Source organism: Salvia splendens, chromosome 15 (genome assembly GCF_004379255.2).
Source record: "Salvia splendens isolate huo1 chromosome 15, SspV2, whole genome shotgun sequence".
Lineage (NCBI taxonomy): Eukaryota > Viridiplantae > Streptophyta > Magnoliopsida > Lamiales > Lamiaceae > Salvia > Salvia splendens.
The window spans coordinates 9,451,687-9,472,458 of NC_056046.1; the positions used below are offsets into that span (position 1 = coordinate 9,451,687).

The 20,772-nt window shown below is 35.6% G+C and overlaps 1 protein-coding gene and 1 pseudogene across 1 annotated transcript; both read left to right on the forward strand.

Moving 5' to 3' along the window:
• The first annotated feature begins 2,621 nt into the window (after positions 1-2,621).
• On the forward strand, positions 2,622-4,400 carry LOC121768021 (annotated as a pseudogene).
• Positions 4,401-19,368: 14,968 nt separating this feature from the next.
• Positions 19,369-20,000, forward strand: LOC121766678. The gene is made up of 2 exons (XM_042162948.1): positions 19,369-19,866; positions 19,986-20,000. The coding sequence occupies exons 1-2, from the start codon at positions 19,369-19,371 to the stop codon at positions 19,998-20,000; spliced, it is 513 nt and encodes a 170-aa protein (XP_042018882.1).
• The last annotated feature ends 772 nt before the right edge of the window (positions 20,001-20,772 follow it).

Consider the following 20,772-nt stretch of genomic DNA (forward strand, 5'->3'; position numbering starts at 1 on the left):
TCCCTCCGTCCCGGACTATTTGCACTTATTTCCTTTCTGGGCGTCCCAAGTTATTTGCACTCTTTCCATTTTTAGTAAAAATTATCATCTATAGCCGCAATTGTTGACTTTGCTTTACACTCATTCCTTAATCTTCGTGCCGAAAAGGAAATGTGCTAGTAGTCCGGGACGAAGGGAGTATTTAGTAAACAGGAGATTCAAATAATAAGGAAACTACAAAAAATTGCTGTTAGAACAGTTGAAGAGTTAGCATAATCAAAAGAGTTCTTTCTTTTTTTGTTATAGCCCACTAATGGAATTCCATTTTAATGAAGGAGATTAGATTTATTCAGAAGGGAGGAGTGACGCATAAGAGTTATGCGTCGTTATTAATGATACACACAACCCTTATGCGTCTTTCGTTAATGAAACACAAGGGTTATGCGTCGTTCAAAGACGCATAATGCTTATGCGTCATTAACGAAAGACGCATAATGGTTGTGCATCTTTCAGTCAACTTTTAACACCCAGAAGGCAAAAGCAGCGCACAGAATACAATTTCATTTCCTCTCTCGGGTTTCCGGCGATTTCCAACGTTATCTTCATAAGATCCAGTAATTTGTTCATCAATTTAGCTACATTCATCATTATTCATGTTTATTTTGCTTTCATTTGTTAGTTTTACCAAATTTATAAAATTAGGGCTTGTAGGAAAAATGTTCATAATTGTTGTTGTTTTAAATGTTTTTGATGCAGAAATCATGCAAGTATTTGTGAGTTTGTATTGGGGTGGTAGAGTAGTTCAACTACCACATATGGGTATTGGTTATAAACCACCTCGTGCGAGGAGCTCCATCATATTAAATTCATGTGTTTCCTATTATGAATTGGTAGCAATGATATGTGATGCAATGAGAATAGATATGAACCAACACACAATTGAATTATTATGGAGACAATGTATAGTCTTTGCTTCCGGTATGAGTTATACATGTTCTGTGATTTGCAATGATGAAAGTGTGATGTATATGTTCAACAATGCTCAAAATTCAAGTGGGTGTATTGAATTATTTGTTGAGTATTCACCTGTGAGGAGTTCAGAAATCCCACCAGTTGTTGATTATGGTATTGGATCATCTGCGAGGGTTGAACAAATGAGCTTTGATTGTGGTATTGGATCATCTGCGAGGGTGGAGCATATGAGCTTTGATCGTAGTATGAATGAGCAGAGAGATGTTGTAGATGTTGCTGATGTTGGTGTTGGATTGAACGATGAGGTAGAAGTTGGCACTGCCCAAACCTTACTCTCCGTCCTCATCGGCCTTCCACATTCAACCACGCCCCCCAACATCAAGCCAATACATCACATTTTCATGTATTGGCACTGCCCAAACTTTACTCTCTGTCCTACGAACTCTCAACACATTTGTTGTGACATTTGCCGACAATGAGGCTGAAATGTGTTCGTTTTGATGAAATAGTAATGATGGATCCTCATGTCCATAACATAACTGTTGTTTGGAACTTGCAGATGCCATCTACTTCAAAACATTCACCCAATATTCAATTTTTTTCATAAAAACTCAACAATCTAACTAAATTGCAACTTCAATTGACAACGACAATCTATATTCCAATTTGGAGACATCATCAAGATTCAAATTAGGCAACAAAAGGGGCGCAATTATAAAACCTGAATCAATTATTTCTACCCATTTAATTATATGCATATGAAATACACAAATTACGGAAAATCGACCAAAAAATCCATCAATTTCATCATAAACCCTAATTTTGCTAAATAATATGCATATGAAATACACAAATTACGGAAAATCCTCCAAAAATTTTCATCAATTTCATCATAATCCCTAAGTATATGCAACAAAACAACAAAAATCGACCAAAAATCCATCAATTTCATCATAAACCCTAATTTTGCTAAATTACGGAAAACCTGCACAAATTAAGCCATAAATGATGTATTTAGCCAAATTTAAGAACAATTACCGGAATATGGTTGCAAAATGGTGGGAATTCGCCAGAAATTGCTGGGAATCGTCGGAATTTGCCGGGAATCGTCGCTTGGGTCGCGACTTTCTGTCTGTGATGCGAAGTGTTTCTGCCTTCTCTGCCTGTTTTAAAACCCGCTGGAAGACGCATAAGCTTTATGCGTCACTACCCAAAGACGCATAAGTGTTATGCGTCGCTAAGGAAAGACGCATAATGCTTATGCGTCGCTATTTAAAGACGCATAATGCTTATGCGGCACTAAACAACTACGCATAATGGTTATGCGTCACTAAACAACGACGCATGATGGTTATGCGTCACTAAGCAACGACGCATGATGGTTATGCGTCTCTCCTAGAACGACGCATAATGGTTGTGCGTCACTCCCTGAGTCGGAATGCAACTAAAGCTCTTCATTAAAATGGAATTCCATTAACATGCATTACCAAAATAAGAAAGAACTCATAATAAAAAATGCTGATCGAAGCCATGCATGCATTTAGTTAGTGCTGCTGCTATGTCGTCTTCCTCCTTTTCCCAACACCTCTCTCTCTATATATGTGCAAAATTCACAACAACTTTGCTCAACTAATCGGTTAATATAATTTCTACAAAATCACTGGTAAAAAATGGAGAGGCAGTTGCTGCTCGTCTCCCTAAGTCTATTTCTTCTAGCAGCTTCCGCCATCTGATCTAAAATTCCGGCAATTTTCATATTTGGGGATTCCATCTTCGATGCCGGAAACAACCGCTACATCCCAAATTGCACCGTTCAGGCTGATTTCCCGCCCTATGGATCCAGCTTCTTCGGCCGCCCCACCGGAAGATTCACCAACGGCAGAACCGTCGCCGACTTCATCTGTAAGTCCACACACACACACAGAGATTAATTTATTGGGAAATTGATCGGTGAATTAAGTGTGTGTGTGCAGCTGAGTATTTAGGCATTCCACTGCAAAAGCCATACATGGAGATGATGAACGGAACGGGAAAGAAATTTCCGGCGAACGGAATCAACTTCGCCAGCGCCGGCAGCGGAGTTCTTCCGTCCACCAATAAATTATCTGTCAGTATATTTTACCTCTTTTATTTTCTCTCTCTCTTAAATTACATAGCTTCATCAAATTTTTGAATATGAAAATCATTCTCTTGATTAAAAGTTTGATAATTATATATCCGAATGCGTTGTTTCTAAGAGCATCTCCAACCATTTCCACTAAAACTCAAACTTATTTTAGAGTAAATATGACATCAAATATGATTTTACTTAAACCATTTACACTAAACTCAAACTTAAAAGAATATTCTCTATATTATGTTTTTTTTACTCACAAAATTTAAAAAACTTTTAGGTTTGAGTTTAATGTACGTAAACCTAAAGATAAGTATTTATTTTCTCAAAAACAAAAAATGAGATTAGTTTTTGAGTAATATTGAAGCTAATTACCTATCTCATTTTAGGTTTTAATGTACCTTTGAAGATGGTTCAAGTTCCAATAAATTGAAGGGCATGTTTGGTCGTGGAATATTTGTTGGTGTGATGAGAAATTACAGGAGAATATGTTCTTGGCTTGTGGGCATGAAAACATGAAATTTTATGTTGATTACAAATATATATGTTGATAAATTAAATTGTATGAAATGTGCAGGGAGTGACAGCAATCCAAGTCCAATTGCAACAATTCAAATCACGAGCCCAACAAAATCAAATAGACAGAAAAGTCGTAAAAGATTCCTTGTTCTTGATAGAATCAGGATCGAACGACATATTTAGCTACTTCGATCCATCTACCTCAACACCTGATGCCTATATGCAATCCATGCTCGGACAAATCCACAACTTCGTCGATAACATCGTCTGCCTTGGGGCCCGCCGTGTCGCCTTGTTCGGACTAGGCCCGGTCGGCTGCGTCCCGGCTAGGTCCAATCTGCCTGGTGCCCCCCTCGGAAAATGCTACGACAAGCTGAATAAAATGGTCAAGAAATACAACATGGGGTTGCAGAATTTGGTGAAAGATTTGGCTCGCACACACCCCGGCACCATCGCTGTTTTTGGACATGTTTATGAAACTATCCAAACCTATCGAGCACATCCTACGCATTATGGTCATTTCTTCTGCTCTTTTAATTTCAAAATTACCATTAGACTAAAAAAATACTACCAGTAGTAAATGAATTTCCATGTGGGAGTGTCCCAAAATTGAAGACCTAGCCTGTAGTTTTGGTGGCCTGAGAAAAAATGGGCCGTCCCATCTCGGCCCACTACTGAGAATTTTGATGTTAATGTTGTAGTTAATTGATAAATTTGATTGTGTTGAACAGGGTTTGTGGATGTGGATATGGGAAACTAGGAGGACAGGAGCAAGGTGGGCTACAAATTGTGCAAGAAGAATCCAAATGAATACTACTTGTTTTGGGATTACTTTCATCCATCGGAACGTACTTATAAGCTCATTAGCAATGCCTTGTGACTTACTGTCATCTAAACTATGAGGATGGTTTATGTTATGCCGAAATGTTATCGGAGTATAAATTTTGGATTTGGATCATGAAGAATATATGGTGTATGCAATATGCATGATGCATCCTTCTATTGCTAACTACTACTACAATTTTAGGCAAAAGGCTAGCTGATAATGATGACTAACAATAAGTTATATTTACGGGTTGTAAAAGTTGGGGAATATACTTCCCAATTCTAGAGAAGAGCTCTCTTAACCAATTTGGAACGAACACTGAATCAATTTATTGAAATTGAAGTGAGACCGATTTAAATAGAATATTCACCTAACTTTAGAGAATAAGTTCGAAGACATAATGTGACTGGTTTGGTCCAACTCCAATTATGAATCTAGAAGGCCACCATGGCCTCATTTATTTAATTTGGGGTGTTTTCCTTGACAAGAAGAAATATTCGTTGAAACTCGTTGATTAGTATGCACCAACCTTCGAGTCAACACTTGGCAAATGTAGAATTTATGACCCTTTCTTATATAAATGACGTGTATGAACATATGATTATAATGAAACAAAAATGATATAATCATTTACATATCGGTATGGTCTTATCCCATGTATTCAATCAAGCCCAGCCACATATCTCCCTAAATTTTTTTTATAAAAAACGAAGTTCATAGTATAATAATTAGCATAACGGTGTGGTCTCATGGATAAGTGAATATGACAATAATCAGTCCTTGAAAATTGAAATAACTACATCTCAGTATCTATCTTAATCTAACATGCAAGTTGAATGAAATCCTTAATGCTCTTTTTGAAAGGAAAATGGAAAGATGGAGTGTCTTTTACATTACTTTATTTTGAGTCTTTTAAGATATTTTTAGATATGAAATAATTAATTACTTCCTCCGTCCATCATTAGGAGTCCCATTTTTTTTGATACGAGTTTTAAGAAATGTTAAGAGTGGGTGGAAAAAAGTTAGTGGAATAGGGGTCCCACTTGTATATATTAGTTTTAAATGAAATATGAGTAGAATGGATTAGTGGAAGGTGAGAGACCCTATTACCATTTATGATAAAAAGTGAACCGAGACTCCTATTTGCGGACGGATTAAAATGAAAAAATGGGACTCTTATTCGCGGATGGAGGGAGTAATCAATTTTGTCTTCCTAAAAATATTACTGTACAAGATAATAGTTTAGAGTTTTCTTAATAATTTTGTTTTAAGAATATTCTCCTGTATTGATATTCTTTTATTTTAAATATTTTCTTTAAAAAACATAATAAAATTATTTCCTTTTCACAATTTCTTATAATATGTAAATGTTTCATCCCATAAACTATGATATAAAGTTTTATCCTTGGAAGATGTGATCACACTATTTTTATTTCTGAATAAAAAAAGCAACAAGTTACACTTGCAAATTACTAATACTATTTATTTTGTGAATGGAAGAATCATTGAATAGTATTCACATCATGTTCCTTTAAATTTTTGATGTTATTGGAATTGAGAATATTAAGAAAATATTGCAAATGAAAACATAAAAATCTACTTTGATATTTGAATAATAGTAATAATGAATAAATTTTATTATGAACTTACATACTACAAGTTATTTTGGTCTTTTATATAATTTATTTGTCAACAAATCTTTGACAACCTTAATCATATTGTAAATTTATGTTTGCATAATAGTACTATAATTTATCCTTTCAAGTTTAAATATGTATGTAGTCTTTAGGCATGCATTAAGTTGTGCTAAGATTTACAAGTAGAAAAAGTCATCGATTCTTATATGGTTATTGAGAGGTTCAAATAACATTCATTTAAGACATACTATATGACTGCGTTGTTTTAATTTCGAATTGGTTTAAATTTTTTGTTTAAATTGTTACTCCCTTCGTCCCAAGATAAGCGAAACATTTCTTATGATCACGGGATTTAAGGATTGATATTTAAAAAGTTCAAGTAGAGAGAGTAAGTATGAGAGAGAAAAAAATTGTGAAGTAAAGAGAGAAAAAGTAGGTAGAGAGTAAGAGATATTATTTTTTGCTAAAAAAATGACTCACTTATAGTAGGACGTCCCAAGAAGGAATATGACTTGCTTATCTTGGGACGGATGGAGTATATATATACTATTTCTTAATTTTATTTATGTGAAATGATATTATTTCTCTTTTTAACTAATTAATTGGCAATGTAAATTTAGTAGTACAAGAAAAATTATTTGGGTCACTGAGTGGCCGTTAGAATAACTATATTAACATGCATATATAATTACTTTATCATATACTCAAATAATATCTGTGTCTTAATTAAAATTTATTAATGTTGTTTTATCATCATTAGTATAATATAATAAAAACAACATTTTTTATAATATTAAAGAATTTAACTTAGGTAGTACCTGCTAATATTTGTTAAAACATGCACATGTATATTGAATTTCTAAAACTTTTCAAAGAATGAATTTTGTGAAAGTGTGTTTGTTTTGTTCGAAAAATATATACAAGGTGTTCTAATAACATATGTGTATGTGTTGCTTTAGTTCCTGAACTTATTTAATTTTATATTTGTAATGATCTTATATAAGGATATTATATACAGTACATTTTTTATATTTAAAATCCACAAGGTAATAGTATTATTTCATTATTTCTCATTTATGTTGATTTATTAAGAATGTGTAACCAGTACGTGAAATTTATTTGGTTCGTGCATAGCAAGGGGATAAGTTAAACAAACTTGAAACTATTAGGTTCCAGCTTGTTTAAAGTATTTTGATGTTTCAACAAATTTTTATTGGGCTTTAATATGTTGTTATCCAATCAAATTGATACATTACATGACGAATTCAAAAAAATCTCCCCATGCATTTCTTTCGAATTTAAGTGTCAATGAGTTTCGATTAAAAGAGAATTAGAAAAATGTGAATTAAACTAGTTTTAAACTAAGCAGTAATATTATATCCCCGCCCACTCATTAAAAATGTTTTCAGACCACTTTGATCTTTATTGTAGTAATATCGATAGACTGACTTTTTGCACCTTTTAAAAAAAAATTTATTGAAATTACCTCAAGGCTCAATCTCTTAAGGGGTATTTATTATTTTTCTCATTTTACCGTATATGAATGATTTTTTTTCAGCATGAGATTTAAAAAATACTTCCTCCGTAAATTAAAAATAGATATAGTTGTGTATGGCACAAGTTTTAATGTGAAATTGATAAAATAAGAGAGGGGGTGAGAGATGAGTAGTGTTAGTGGATTGTACGGTTCACATTATTATTAAATGTTTAAAACTTTCCATATTTAGAAAGTAGTCTAATTTTGGTGGACGACCCAAAATAGTAAAATTTATCTATTTTTGTGGACAGAGAGAGTAGTATTTATTGAGTTAAGTTGAGAGAGTAAAATATGAAAAGATAAAGTAAGAAAGATAGATAATATAAGGCTGAATAAAATAAAAGAGATTAAATATTATATTTTAATTAAAAATATAAAATCATTTATAATAAGATTTAAAAACAAAGGAAAATCAATCGTTGCATGGCTGAATTTATAGGGGATGATTGCATGTCGGTTCTACAATTCTTTTCAAATTTTCACACTCAAATCCTTAGATAAAGAAATTGTATAATCTCATTCTTCACATTTCCTTCACCCCAAAAGGCCAAAACCATTCCCTTTATTCATATCTTTTTCACCAAAAGACGAAACGTCACAATAGAAATAATTGAAATAGTTTGTTTCTAAATACGTCAATTTTTTTTTCCGTATTTAGCAATAATTTAGGTAGCACTACCTAAAAAATGATAAAGCTACCACTCTTCTCTTTCTTCTACAAACAAAATACTAACTTTTCGTGTGAATGCCTTTTCGATTTAGCGATGATTTTAAGGATTTATTTTCGCAACAAAGATAGTTCACGTACTCAAAGTCAAAGTGCAACCAATGATATCCATTTTAAGAATTAGCCGACATGTCAGTGTAATGTTATTTTGCAATTTTTGCAAATAACAATTTTTGCAAAAATTAAGAAAGGGTGAAATATGAAATGTGAAAGAAGATACTCCATCTATGATCCGTCCATAAAAAATAGTCTTATTTTTCAGTATCATGAATTTATTAATGATGAATTGATAAAGCAAGAGACAAAAAAATAGATAAAATATGAGGAAAAAATATAATTATTTTTCGTCGACACAAAAAAAATTTTAATCATTCAAAGATAAAGCAATGTGCATCAAAAGTTGAAATACACAAGAAATTTATCTTTCTCCCCTCAGGATTTGAGGGCATTTTCTATCAAAAAATTCAAAAAGTATAAATATCTTCATCAATATAACTACTCCGTATATTAAAAATTATAACCGTCTATCCTAGGCATAGTTTTAGGCTTCAAGTGATTGAGAACTACATTTGATATTATAAGATAAGGGATGTACTTAAAAAATATCACTTTTTAAGTTTACAACTTCCTACCAATATTGGCCATTTGATTTTGGGGACGGATGCCTGCTAATATTCCACATCAGCATCGTTTTTTGTATTTAAAATTCATTTTTGAAAGCAAAAAGGGTATTATTGGAAGTTACTATTTATTCAGTTATGGTAAATTCCTAAACTGCCGATAATGTAGGGTGTGAAACACGGTAAGTTATAATATTCCTTTTTGTATGGTTGAATTGCAAAGATTTAATTACATTTCACTGCTGGAGAAGATTGTTCCAATCTTCAATTATCGTCTCGCATATTCACACCACCGTAGTTCTATTTTTTATATATTGTGGAAAAATACTGACTGTGAATCTCGATTTTCATCCAAAAAATCGCGTCCAATTCGTCAGTTTGTGCGCAACATTTTTTGTAAAAAAATGTTACTCCCTCTGTCTCATAATAAATGTCACACTTTCCTTTTTAGTTTGTCCCATAAAAAGATGTCATATTTCCTTTTTTGGAAAAAGCTTCCTCTCACATTAATATAAATATATTATTTTTTCTTTCCACCTAACACAAAACAACATCTATTAAAATCCCGTGTCATTCCTTAAGTGTGTCATTTACTATGGGATGGAGGGAGTTCTATATTATGCCCTGCAATATATGTGTAACCATATGCAATATATACCATATGGAATACAATATAGTATACTGCATCCTATATGTGCATTACTTTTACTGAACCTTTATTTTTTCAAAAAAACGACCTTGTTTTGAAGCTTCAAATTTCAGTGCATTGAATGCACGATTAATTGCATGAGTAAGCACAAAGTTGCATCCAAATAACTTTATAAATTTTTCGGGAGGATTACCTTGTTTAATAACTTTTGCAAAGTAAACAAATACTATATTGTTTCTAATAGCAAATTAAGCACAATCAAAAAAAGTTAAGCAAAAGCAAGAAGAAATTAAGCAAAGCATACAACTTTATACGTCAAAAAGACATCTATGCTGAATTTTAAACAAATTAAGCACAATGAAGGAGAAAATAAGCAACACTAACACACTTAAGCAAAAAAAACCAAAGCTGTGTATTCCAAAACATTTGCTGCTAGTTTAAAATTCTAACATTAGCTGTTCAAAACAAAATGTACTATCACAAAATGGCTACATCAATAAAAAAATGTAAAAACTGGTCAAAACACAACCATCTAGCTATACGAGGGGAATTACAATCAGTCTCAACTATAACCATAGCCTAGTCTACAACGAATTGTAGACAACCTTTCGGGAAGCCAAGTGTGTGACATGGACATCGTCGGCATCAATATGCAAGCTCTGGTTTCCAGATAGTGTGATGCTGCTATCCGCAATCTGAAGATTGGACAGTATCCAGTACGAATATGGCAAAACAAATTACACTAAAAATGAGAGAGCTTTCACAGTAAATGAGTCTCAAATAGTAGAATTCAATCAGAAAACCATCGATCACGCAAATAATCAGTCGCAAGAAGCAGATACGATACACACAAATTGCATAAGCCCTAAAATTTACAGAAGATTACCAGCAACCAAGAATTTAAAAACCCGAACGTCGTGATGTTTACCTGAAATTTACCTTTTCATGATGTTTCACCGGCGTCGGTCTCTGGAAGGGTTCGAAATTCAGTTATCAAAAACGCAACTTCGTTCTCTCCGGTGATGTGAGAATCGGCGGATTTAAGCTAGGGTTTTGCAGAGAGAAGAGGTTTTCGGATGAATTGGAGAGAGGGTTGAAAGGTTGGAATTGAATTGAATATGAGCGATCGTGTATGGAGTGATTGCTGAAATCCAGCGCCTCCTATGTTATGAACTGACCAAATTAACCTTCTATGCAATAAAAAGACTCTCGCATGCAACTCCCGTTGATGAAATCAACACCACACATCTCTACATCTAACCACTTTTTTAAGTAGGATGTTATAACTCTAAGTGTACCTGGAGTCTAGTGCTCCCCTATAACATAATTCATGAATTAACACGTGATGCTAAACCGTCATAATATGGCCAGTCATAAAACTGAAAAAATAATAAAATATTGTACAATTAATGCTAAATCAATGAAGTTAGTGCATCTAAAGTATCAATATTTTAAAGACTAATATATCCTTACATATACAATACTCCATACTAGTATTGTTTTTGTATTTTCAAATAAAAATGCATTTGTATCTAACCAACAATTTGATAATTCGGACTTCAACTCAATTCTCCATTTTTGACTTAGACCAGAAAATCAATATATCGCATGAGGGAAAAAAATAGTTTTTCCTTTATTATAGTCATTTACCAATGCATACATTTAAAAAATTTTGAACCTTACACTTTAGTTAAATTACGTAATTTAACAATTTTGTTCAGTTTTAACAATACTAATTGTAGTCGAACATATACTATATCATACTAATTCAAAATGAGGTACTGAAAATTATTTAGGTTATTAATATGTATAACTAACCTAGAAGTCATAATATAAACCTGCTCATGATATATAAATTATTATAGGGTAGTGATAAAGTGCAAATTCATATATTGTACAAATTTCAAACTAGGATCTGGACCGTTAAAAAATATCAACAGATAAAAAAATAGTAGCAACAGAAAATGTCAACACAATTTTAACACAACATCAACCGTTAACATTGTGTTGACATTTCTGTTGCAACTATTTTGTCATTTGTTGATATTTTCTAACGGTTCAGATCATAACTTGGAGTTTGTACAATATTTAGAGTTTGCATTTGATCACGTTCCAATTACTATATTATTAATAATTTTTTATGTTTAGCTTCACTTATTTAAACTAATAAAATTTCTATAAAATAACTATCCCTGGTATTTAAATAACTTGTCAATAATACATGTAAAAATATAACAATATATTGATATAAATAATTCAATTTTAATTATACTACTCCCTCCGTCCACAAATAAACTTTCCATTTTGTCATTTTTATCCGTACACTAAGAAAATATCTCATTTTTTTACTATTTTTTAATTAACCTCACATTCCACTAACTTTAGCATTTTATTAGTATTAAACTAATATGTATCCACATTCCATTATTTTTTTTCCATTACATTTCTTTAAATATGTGGCACGTCAAATTGAGCCTATATATTATTCATGGACGGAGGGAGTACTGTTTAATTATCGATTCTAATGAAATAATTTAATTTTAACTAAAATGCATCTTTAATAATTAAAAAATGAAGTAGTAATAATTAATAATTTGTCAAAATATTTCAGTTTTAATATATACTCCATTTAACCTTGGTATTGTTCACAACATGCTTACTAATAAGGAAATGTATCGCTACAAATAAAAAATTGAATTTCTTTTTATTACTATTTCTTTTTAAAATGATAGAGAATTAAATTTTGATTTTGAAGTAACTTGTAAAATTAATAAGTTAATGATGATTTTAAAGAATTAAAATGAAAGAATAATTTTAAGATGGACTAAATGAGAATATTGTTCACAGATGATACCCACATAGTATACTTAGTATACTACTAGCACAATAATGCTATCTCTCCTTCTCACAAAAATAATTGCATTCTAATTATTTTTTTCAATTGATCTTTCATTGAATAAATTTGGCATTATAAAGTTTAATTAATGTTTTGAAAAATTGAATGTTTCAATTAAACTTATATTGAATTAATAAATATTAAAGTAAAAGCCAAAACTGGTCCTAAACATATGTTCATTTTATGTTTTGGTCATAGACATTATCTTTTGAATTTTTGGATCTCAAACATTTCAACTCGGATCACAATCGGTCCAAAGTTAACTATTTCGTCAAATTTTAACGGTCAACGTTTTTAATCTCGATTTTGACCAAATTAAGCTGTTAAATAACACAACAAAATTTAGCAACGGAACAAATCCGTCACTAATTGAGAGATTCCAAAATTAATAAAAAAAGGAATCCAAGTGCTTGTATCTCTGTGTTTGTGTGTCAAGGATGGATAGAGAGAGAGGCATTTTTAGTAACTGTGCATCCAAAAATAAAATAAAAAATCTATTCGGAAACCCCTCCCTCCGCCGCCTTCCTCCTCCGCAGTTTCGATTCTGGACCCTAATTCGACCCAATCGCAGCATCCGCCGGTCTACAAGATCAACAAAAACGATTTCCGCGACGTCGTTCAGAAGCTCGCCGGCGCACGTCGTCCAGGCCGCCGAGCTCGCGCCTGCAGAGGATTCGCCCCGCTCCCCTCGCTCAAATCGTCAACCGTCCCCAAATTAGCGGCGTCCAGCAGCCGTCGACGCCTCTGCCACCGCTACCGTCCGTTCACCCGGCGGCGGAGTCACCGATTTCCGCCTACATGCGGTTTTTCTAGACTCGGCTTCAGCTTCTTCGTCTTATTGGCCTTCTGCTCATCGGCCTTCGTCTAAGAACTAAATCTGAAATAAATGCAATAAAAAATTGAAAAGGAACCTTGAGAAAAGGGTGCCGCAGTTTCATCGATACTCTCTTCTGCCATAGGTTTTCGAATGAGCTTTGAAATCTCCCAATCGGTGACGGATTTGTTCGGTTGCTAAATTTTGTTGTATTTAGCTGTTTAATTTGGTCAAAATCAAGATTAAAAACGTGACCGTTAAAATTTGACGGAATAGTTAACTTTGGACCGATTGTGATCCGAGTTGAAATGTTTGGGATCCAAAAATTCAAAAAATAATGTCTAGGACCAAAATCATAAAATGAGCATGTTGACTTTACTCTAAATATTATCACGAGACAATGTACTCCCCATCACTACATATAATTTAAAAACATCTGAAGTGGATAAAAACTTAATGTTAAACTTAAAATAATTTTTTTAAATAAGGTGGCGAATTCTCCGAAATAGCATCAAATATATAAAGTGCATTGCACCCTCTAATACTTTGACGTATATATTTGCTTAAAACAAAACTACTTATGCCAAGAAAGATTAATAAGAGGAAAGTGTGGTTCTCTTGAAGTTTTATTTTTGTTTTGTTTTGTTTTGTTTTAATTAATATGGCAAGAGAGATTGGAAAAAAATGCGTTTATATTTTTTGACCTTTTAGTAATTTGTTTTGTATTGTGTTAATTAAAAATTATATTATCTTCGTCCACTAAAAATAGACATAATTTTGTATGGCATGGGATTTAATGTGTAATTGTTAAAGTAAGAGAGATAAGAAAAAAGTAAGAGAGAAGAAATGATTGTGGATTATGGGTTCTATATTATTATAGTAGTATTAAAAAGTTTAAAACTTTCCAAATTTAGAAATTGGTCTAATTTTGGTGGACGACCCAAAATGCTAAAACTGTTCTATTTTTTGTGGACGGATGCATTATATTGTAAACATATTACTACAATTTTCATACTAATCAGTATACACATAACTATATCAATAATATATAAATCAGTTAATTTTAAATTATTTTTTATTTTAAATGTTTGTATGAAGGTATCTAAAATAAACAAATTATGATAAAATTAAAACTTTAATTAAAACTAACTTTATATCTCCATTTTGCAGTTTCAATCTTTCACGCCCATTTCCATAAAGTACATTGAAGAATTCTAATATTGGTAAAGGGTTGTTTAGTAAAAACATAAACATTAAATAGTGTTATTAACTTCTCTGATATATGTTTCTTGCCTATAATAACCATAATGCCCTATTATGGCCATTGGCCACAGTCACAACGTGGCCAAATAGCTTTTCCCCTAACATTTACAGTTCTCTTAGGGTGTCCACTATAAGGTGGACACGCCCAATAGCTCCGCCCCAGTTTTTTGTCCATAGCCTCAATTTTTTGTCCATAGCCCCAAAATTCTATTTCCGCCACTATAGTGGACAACTCCAATAGCCCCAAAATTTTATAATCAATTTTCATTTTTAAATATTTTTTAGTTTCAATCAAGTGTAATTTAAATAATCGCAGTGTAAATAACTAGAATACGAGGTAATTAGGCCGAATATTCGTTGTATTGCATACCGGTAAAATTATACAACGAATAATGAAAATAAAATACAACAACAAAACTCCGGCACCGTCTACTCGGTGTCGGAGTCGGCTTCCTCGTCTTCCTCTTCTTCTTCTTCTCCTCCTCCTCTCTCGCTGCTGCCGGCCGCGGTATCCCCGGGCGCATTATCAACCAACCCCAGTCGACTCTCAAGCCGATTGATGAGCCTCTTGTAGACGTTCTTGACGTACGGGTCAGTTTCCCCTGCGTATGACCTGCATACGTCTTGCAGTTGTTGCATCAACGTTACGTCTATGCTATTGGCCAATACCTCGTGGGGTTGCACCGTGGGCTGTGGGATTGGGGCAGACTGGGGGATGCGCGATCCGGACGCGGCCGCCGTTTGGCGGGAAGCACTTCTACCTCCTCTGGCTCTGCGGATAGAGGCCTGTTGTCCCATGGGCCGTCGTCGCCTAATGTGAGTCGCGGCTGGCTCTTCGACTTGCTCGTCGGACTGCTCGAACTCGTGCGAGCCGCTCCCACTGCTGTATTCCCCGGCAAGGTTGTGCCTTGTGCGCTTCGAGCCACCGGCTGTTTCCACCTCGTTCGCCACGATCGACCTGAATTTCGGACAATCCGCGAGGACAAGATACTCCTCCCACAAGGTGAACGACTCAGATTCCGTTGTAAAGCGGGCGGCGTTGGTGAGGATCTCCACGACTGAGATGGAGGAAGGGGTGGACTCGATGCCCACGGTGGTGGTGATTGATTCCAACTCCAAGACTGTGACGGAGCCGCATATCCGCCAAATCCCGACGGCTGAGAAGCATATCCGGCAAAACCCGACGGCTGAGATGGATTGCTGTCATATCCCGATTCCTCAGTGTCGGGTGATTCGTCGTCTCCTCGGTGCATTTTGTAGAGAGTGTTTTTGTAGAAAGTGGGTGTATGGATGTTGTGAAAATGGGAGTGGGAGAGGAGGGAGAGTGGTATTTATATAGATATGAAAAACGAAAAAAAAAAAAATTCAAACCATGCGGCTAATCGCAACCGCCGCGGCTAATCTTCGTGGCACTATAGGCGCCGCGCCTATAGGCGCGGCTATAGCCACCCCGCCGCCCTCCCCCCCACCAGCCGCGTCCACCCTCGCGGCGGACACCCCCTCCACTATAATAGCCGCGCCTACCGCCCCGCTTCCGCCCCGCTCGCGGCTATAGCCGCGTCCACATTATAGTGGACGCTCTTATTCTTACTTATTTAACGAAATGCAAGCAGGCCCCACAATGACTGCGGTGGGAACCAACAACTTAACACGTGTATATACATTTGTAAAGAGTCAAATAATAGTGTCAACTATAAGGGGAACAACTCCAATAGCCCCGCCCCTTTTTTGTCCATAGTCACAGTTTTTTTGTATGCGTCCAAAAAAAAATGTCCATCTAGGTGGACACTCCCAACAGCCCCAATTTTTTTCGTTTATTTTAATTCAATTATAATTAAAATTATCGAACTATACGTAATTAGAAAAAACGGCTATAAGTAAAGAAATTAAAATTAAACACTACATTTTCGTCGTATTAAAGTACTGGAAAAATTATACAACGAAATATTAATCTATTGAACATCACGATGATGTTCACACTGCGCCGCCACCTCCCCTACGTGTCCAAACTTCTTCAATCAAATCAGCCTGGAGTGCGGTATGTGTTGTGCTCCTGCACATATCAGTGAAACATTGGATCAAATATTCATTGCTCCGTGGTACGCCCATCTGGATCGGCGTAGAGGCAACACCGTTACTTGTACTTGCGCCATCTTCCGGTGCCCAGCGCTCTGCAGCAAATCCTTCATCTTCTATTATCATATTATGCAATATGATACATGCTAACATAATATTCGCAACATCATCTTCGTGCCAAACTCATGCCGAGCACCGTATAATGGCCCATCGCACTTGGAGGACACCAAAAGCTCGCTCAACATCCTTCCTAGCAGCCTCTTGTTTTCGAGCAAAATATTGTTTCTTCGGTCCAACCGGTTGGCGAACTGTCTTGACGAATACTGGCCACTGAAGATATATCCCATCTGCCAAATAGTATCCCCTACTGTACTGCGTGTCGTTGGCTACGAAGCTGATTTCGAGACCCTCCCCCTGGCACTCATCATTGAATATAGGCGATGACTGAAGAACATTGATGTCGTTGTTCGAACATGCAACACCGAAATACGCATGCCAGATCCGCAAAAGGTAGTCAGCAACGGCTTCCAGGATCATCGAGGGATGTCTGCCTTTGAAACCAGTAGTGAACTGGCCTTTCCACGCCACCAGACAGTTTCTCCACTCCCAATGCATGTAATCGATGCTTCCTAACATTTATGGGGAACCGTGAACAGCACCGTGCATATCTAGCAGTCTTTGGCACTCATCAGGGGTGAGTTTTCGTAGGAACTCCCTACCAAATATTTCCCGGATCCCCTTACAAAACTGCCTGAGCATCGTTAGGCTAGTCGTCTCACCCATCTGTAGGTATTCGTCGAACATATCAGCCGGTCCGGCATAGGCAAGCTGCCGGATTGCAGCGGTGCACTTCTGAAGAGTAGACAGCCCGATCCGGCCAGTGCAATCACTTCGGAGGGTGAAGCACCGGTACCGTTCCGCCAAATTCGTCGCTATATGGTTGAAGAGTCGTTGCGACATTTTGAATCGCCGACGGAAAATCTCGGGTGGATAACGAGGGTTATCCACAAAGTAGTCCGACATTAGACGCTGGTGCGCTCCGCTATGGTCTCGTTGGATGGTCCGACGACGAGTAATCGCACGAGGAATCGCGGCCTCCGCGATCTCCGCCGCGCGCGCTGCATGCTCCGCGTCGGCGTCGTTCTGCACCTCTTGAATCAGAGAATTCCACGCCTCGTTCCACAAATCGCCTATTTTAAATACCAATGGAATCCACAAATTTTAGTGAGAGAAAGCATGAGTGGAGAATTGGAATGATGTAAAAATAATGAGTGAAATGAGGTGTATTTATATGTAAATTAAATTGAATTTAAAAAAAAACAAAAAATACCGCCCCGCCGCAAACCGCCCCCACTATAGGCCGGCGCGTCCTCGCACATTTCTCGGCGGAAGGCCTTCCGCCCCCTTTTTTTTTGTCCGCTTCGGGGCGGACGTCCCGCCCACTATAGACCGCCCCGCCTTCGCTCCCGCCGGCGCGCCTATACTATAGTGGACACTCTAAACTCACCTTGGGATTTGGACACAAAGGATTCTTAATCATTTATATTCTGTATTAAAGGATTGAGAAAATAATATTTTCCCTTTATAAACTTCATGTTCATAAATATTTTATACGACTTTTAAAATTTGTACTTCTGATTTAATATTCTCTCTGTCCACAAAAAATAGACTAAGTTCAAAAATAAAAGTTTTCAATCAATACTAACTCTACACCTAATTTTAAATGGGAATCCCACAATCCACTAACACTCATCTCACTACATTTTCTCTCCATCTCTCTTACCTTTCATATATCTCTCTTACTTTACCATCTTACTTTACCAATTATACATTAAAACTCTTGTTGCATTCACAATCTTATCTATTTTTCGTGGACTCTATTGTATTATAAACTTAATTTTTTTTATGTAATATTAGAACCTTATAAACATTTATTTTAATATTCAAAGTATTAATATGAGTAAAGCTGACACACACTTCATTTGAAAGTATTAAATGGAGTACATAATATACATTAATATTCATGTTATTATTATGCGCACACTTAACATATCAATTGAAACGGATTAAACTATCGGGTCACCTAATTACTCTTAATAATAAGAACGATTAAGTTGGGATTCTAAAACAAAAACCCCTTGACTTGATATGGGTGAAGAGTTGAGAGGGGTAGGATCGGTTCCAATTAAAATTTAGAATAGTGATAAATATACATAAATTGTATACAAGGATGTACTAATATGTCTGTCAAGAGTATTATTAAAGAAACAAATAATCAAGAGTATCATCTACATACTCTGTCAATATGGACACCATTTTATTTTCAAAGAAACAAATAATCAAAGATTATTTGTATACTACTATCTGTCAATTTGGACTCCACACAAATGAAAGATAAGAACAAGCGAAGAGGAATACGCCGCGAAATCACCCGTGCCGTGACAGAGAAAACGGTTCCTTCCTTCCAAATATCGCCTCATTTTATTTTAATTTCACTATATATTAATTTCGACACCGTCACGTGTGAATGTGAACAAATTTTATTACTAGTATTTTTTATCCCCCATAAATTCATTTTCCTTATTATATTTAATTATTAATCAGTCTCCACCTTCAGGCTTCAACAAACCCCACACATTAAAAGTTAAGAACACACGCAAATACCAATTCCCATCCTTACAGTTATATATACACGCCTAAATTCCATCTCTTCAACTAGAAACTTAATCCAACAGAAATCATGGGGAATTACGCCTCCTGCGCCTTCGTCGCTCCCAAGCTCAGGAGTCCTAAATCGGCGAGGGTCATCCTCCCCAGCGGCGAGGTCCGCCAGTTCCGCAATTCGGTCAAGGCGGCGGAGCTCATGCTCGAGGCGCCTAATTTCTTCGTCGTCAACTCCAAATCCCTAGCCATCAACCGGCGATTCTCGCCGCTCGCCGCGGACGAGGATCTCGAGTTCGGGAACCTCTACGTCATGTTTCCGATTAGGCGATCGAGCTCCGTCGTCACCGCCGCAGACGTCGCCGTGTTCCTGATGGCGGCCAGCTCCGCGCCGAAGCGGATAGCCGGCGGGAGGATATCTCCAGAGGCGGCGGCGGCGGAGGCAATTGAAACGGCGTCGTCCGCAGCGGATAGCTCGAGTGGATTGAATTTGGAGGCGGTTGCGCCGGGGTATCAGTATAGGCTATCGGTTTGCCGATCGAAGCGGCCTGGATTGGATACGATTCTAGAAGAGCCTGTATTTTTTAGATAAAATTTAATTAAAAAATTGATTATTAGTTAAATTTTATTTTTAGTTTAGGGTAGATTAGTCTTTTTTGCGTATTTATATTTGTAAGTTTTTACTGCTTTTGTTAGAATGGGGGTGCGTGATTTGTGGGATTCTCATTCGCATTAATTCATACTATATCTGGAAAATCGGATTGGAAATATTGAGATTGATTTGTAGTAACGAAGTTTAGACAATTATTCAAACGCGTTATTTGGTGTGTATTATATTTGAATGGGTTTTACACTTTTTTTGACCATTCCCACATAATTTGGGCCATTGAATATCTCAATCCGGTTTTGGTTTGATATGTCATGCATATTGTATTATTGGTTATAGTTAAATTTGAAAACATTTCGTTAAACGATAAGCTATTATATTAATGATACTAGTTGAGTTACACGTCTGAAGAGATATAACAGTATGATACGTGACAAAACACATTCATATTAGTAAATTCTAGTAGTAATAAATACAGTAGTAGGTGGAGAATCACCTTTTTGTGTATTTCCCGATATTCTCATTTATAAGTTATAAATACGGATTTGGGGAGGATTGCTTTAAATGATTAGAGATTAGATTCCTTAAAGTTAGAGCTGTGTAGATTCTACTGTACTAGAATTGCATAAACTATTCGATATGTATTTATCCGTTAACAAAATGAAGAAGGTAGATTCTTTTATATGAATATTCGGATTTTACGGTTATGTAATTTGTTTGAGATTAGACTGAATCCAATTGATTGGTTCAACTACAACTCTAGAAGATAGTGCGACCGTTTTGCTGAGAAAATAAAAAATATATTTCTAACTAAATATTAGTCCACTTGGTAAAAGTTAAAGCAAAAGTGCGATAGTGTTATGATTCTCGCTTAGG

What these genes read in the sequence shown, in the direction of transcription:
- LOC121766678 (XM_042162948.1), top strand. Translation starts at nt 19,369, where the DNA reads ATGGGGAATTACGCCTCCTGCGCCTTCGTCGCTCCCAAGCTCAGGAGT.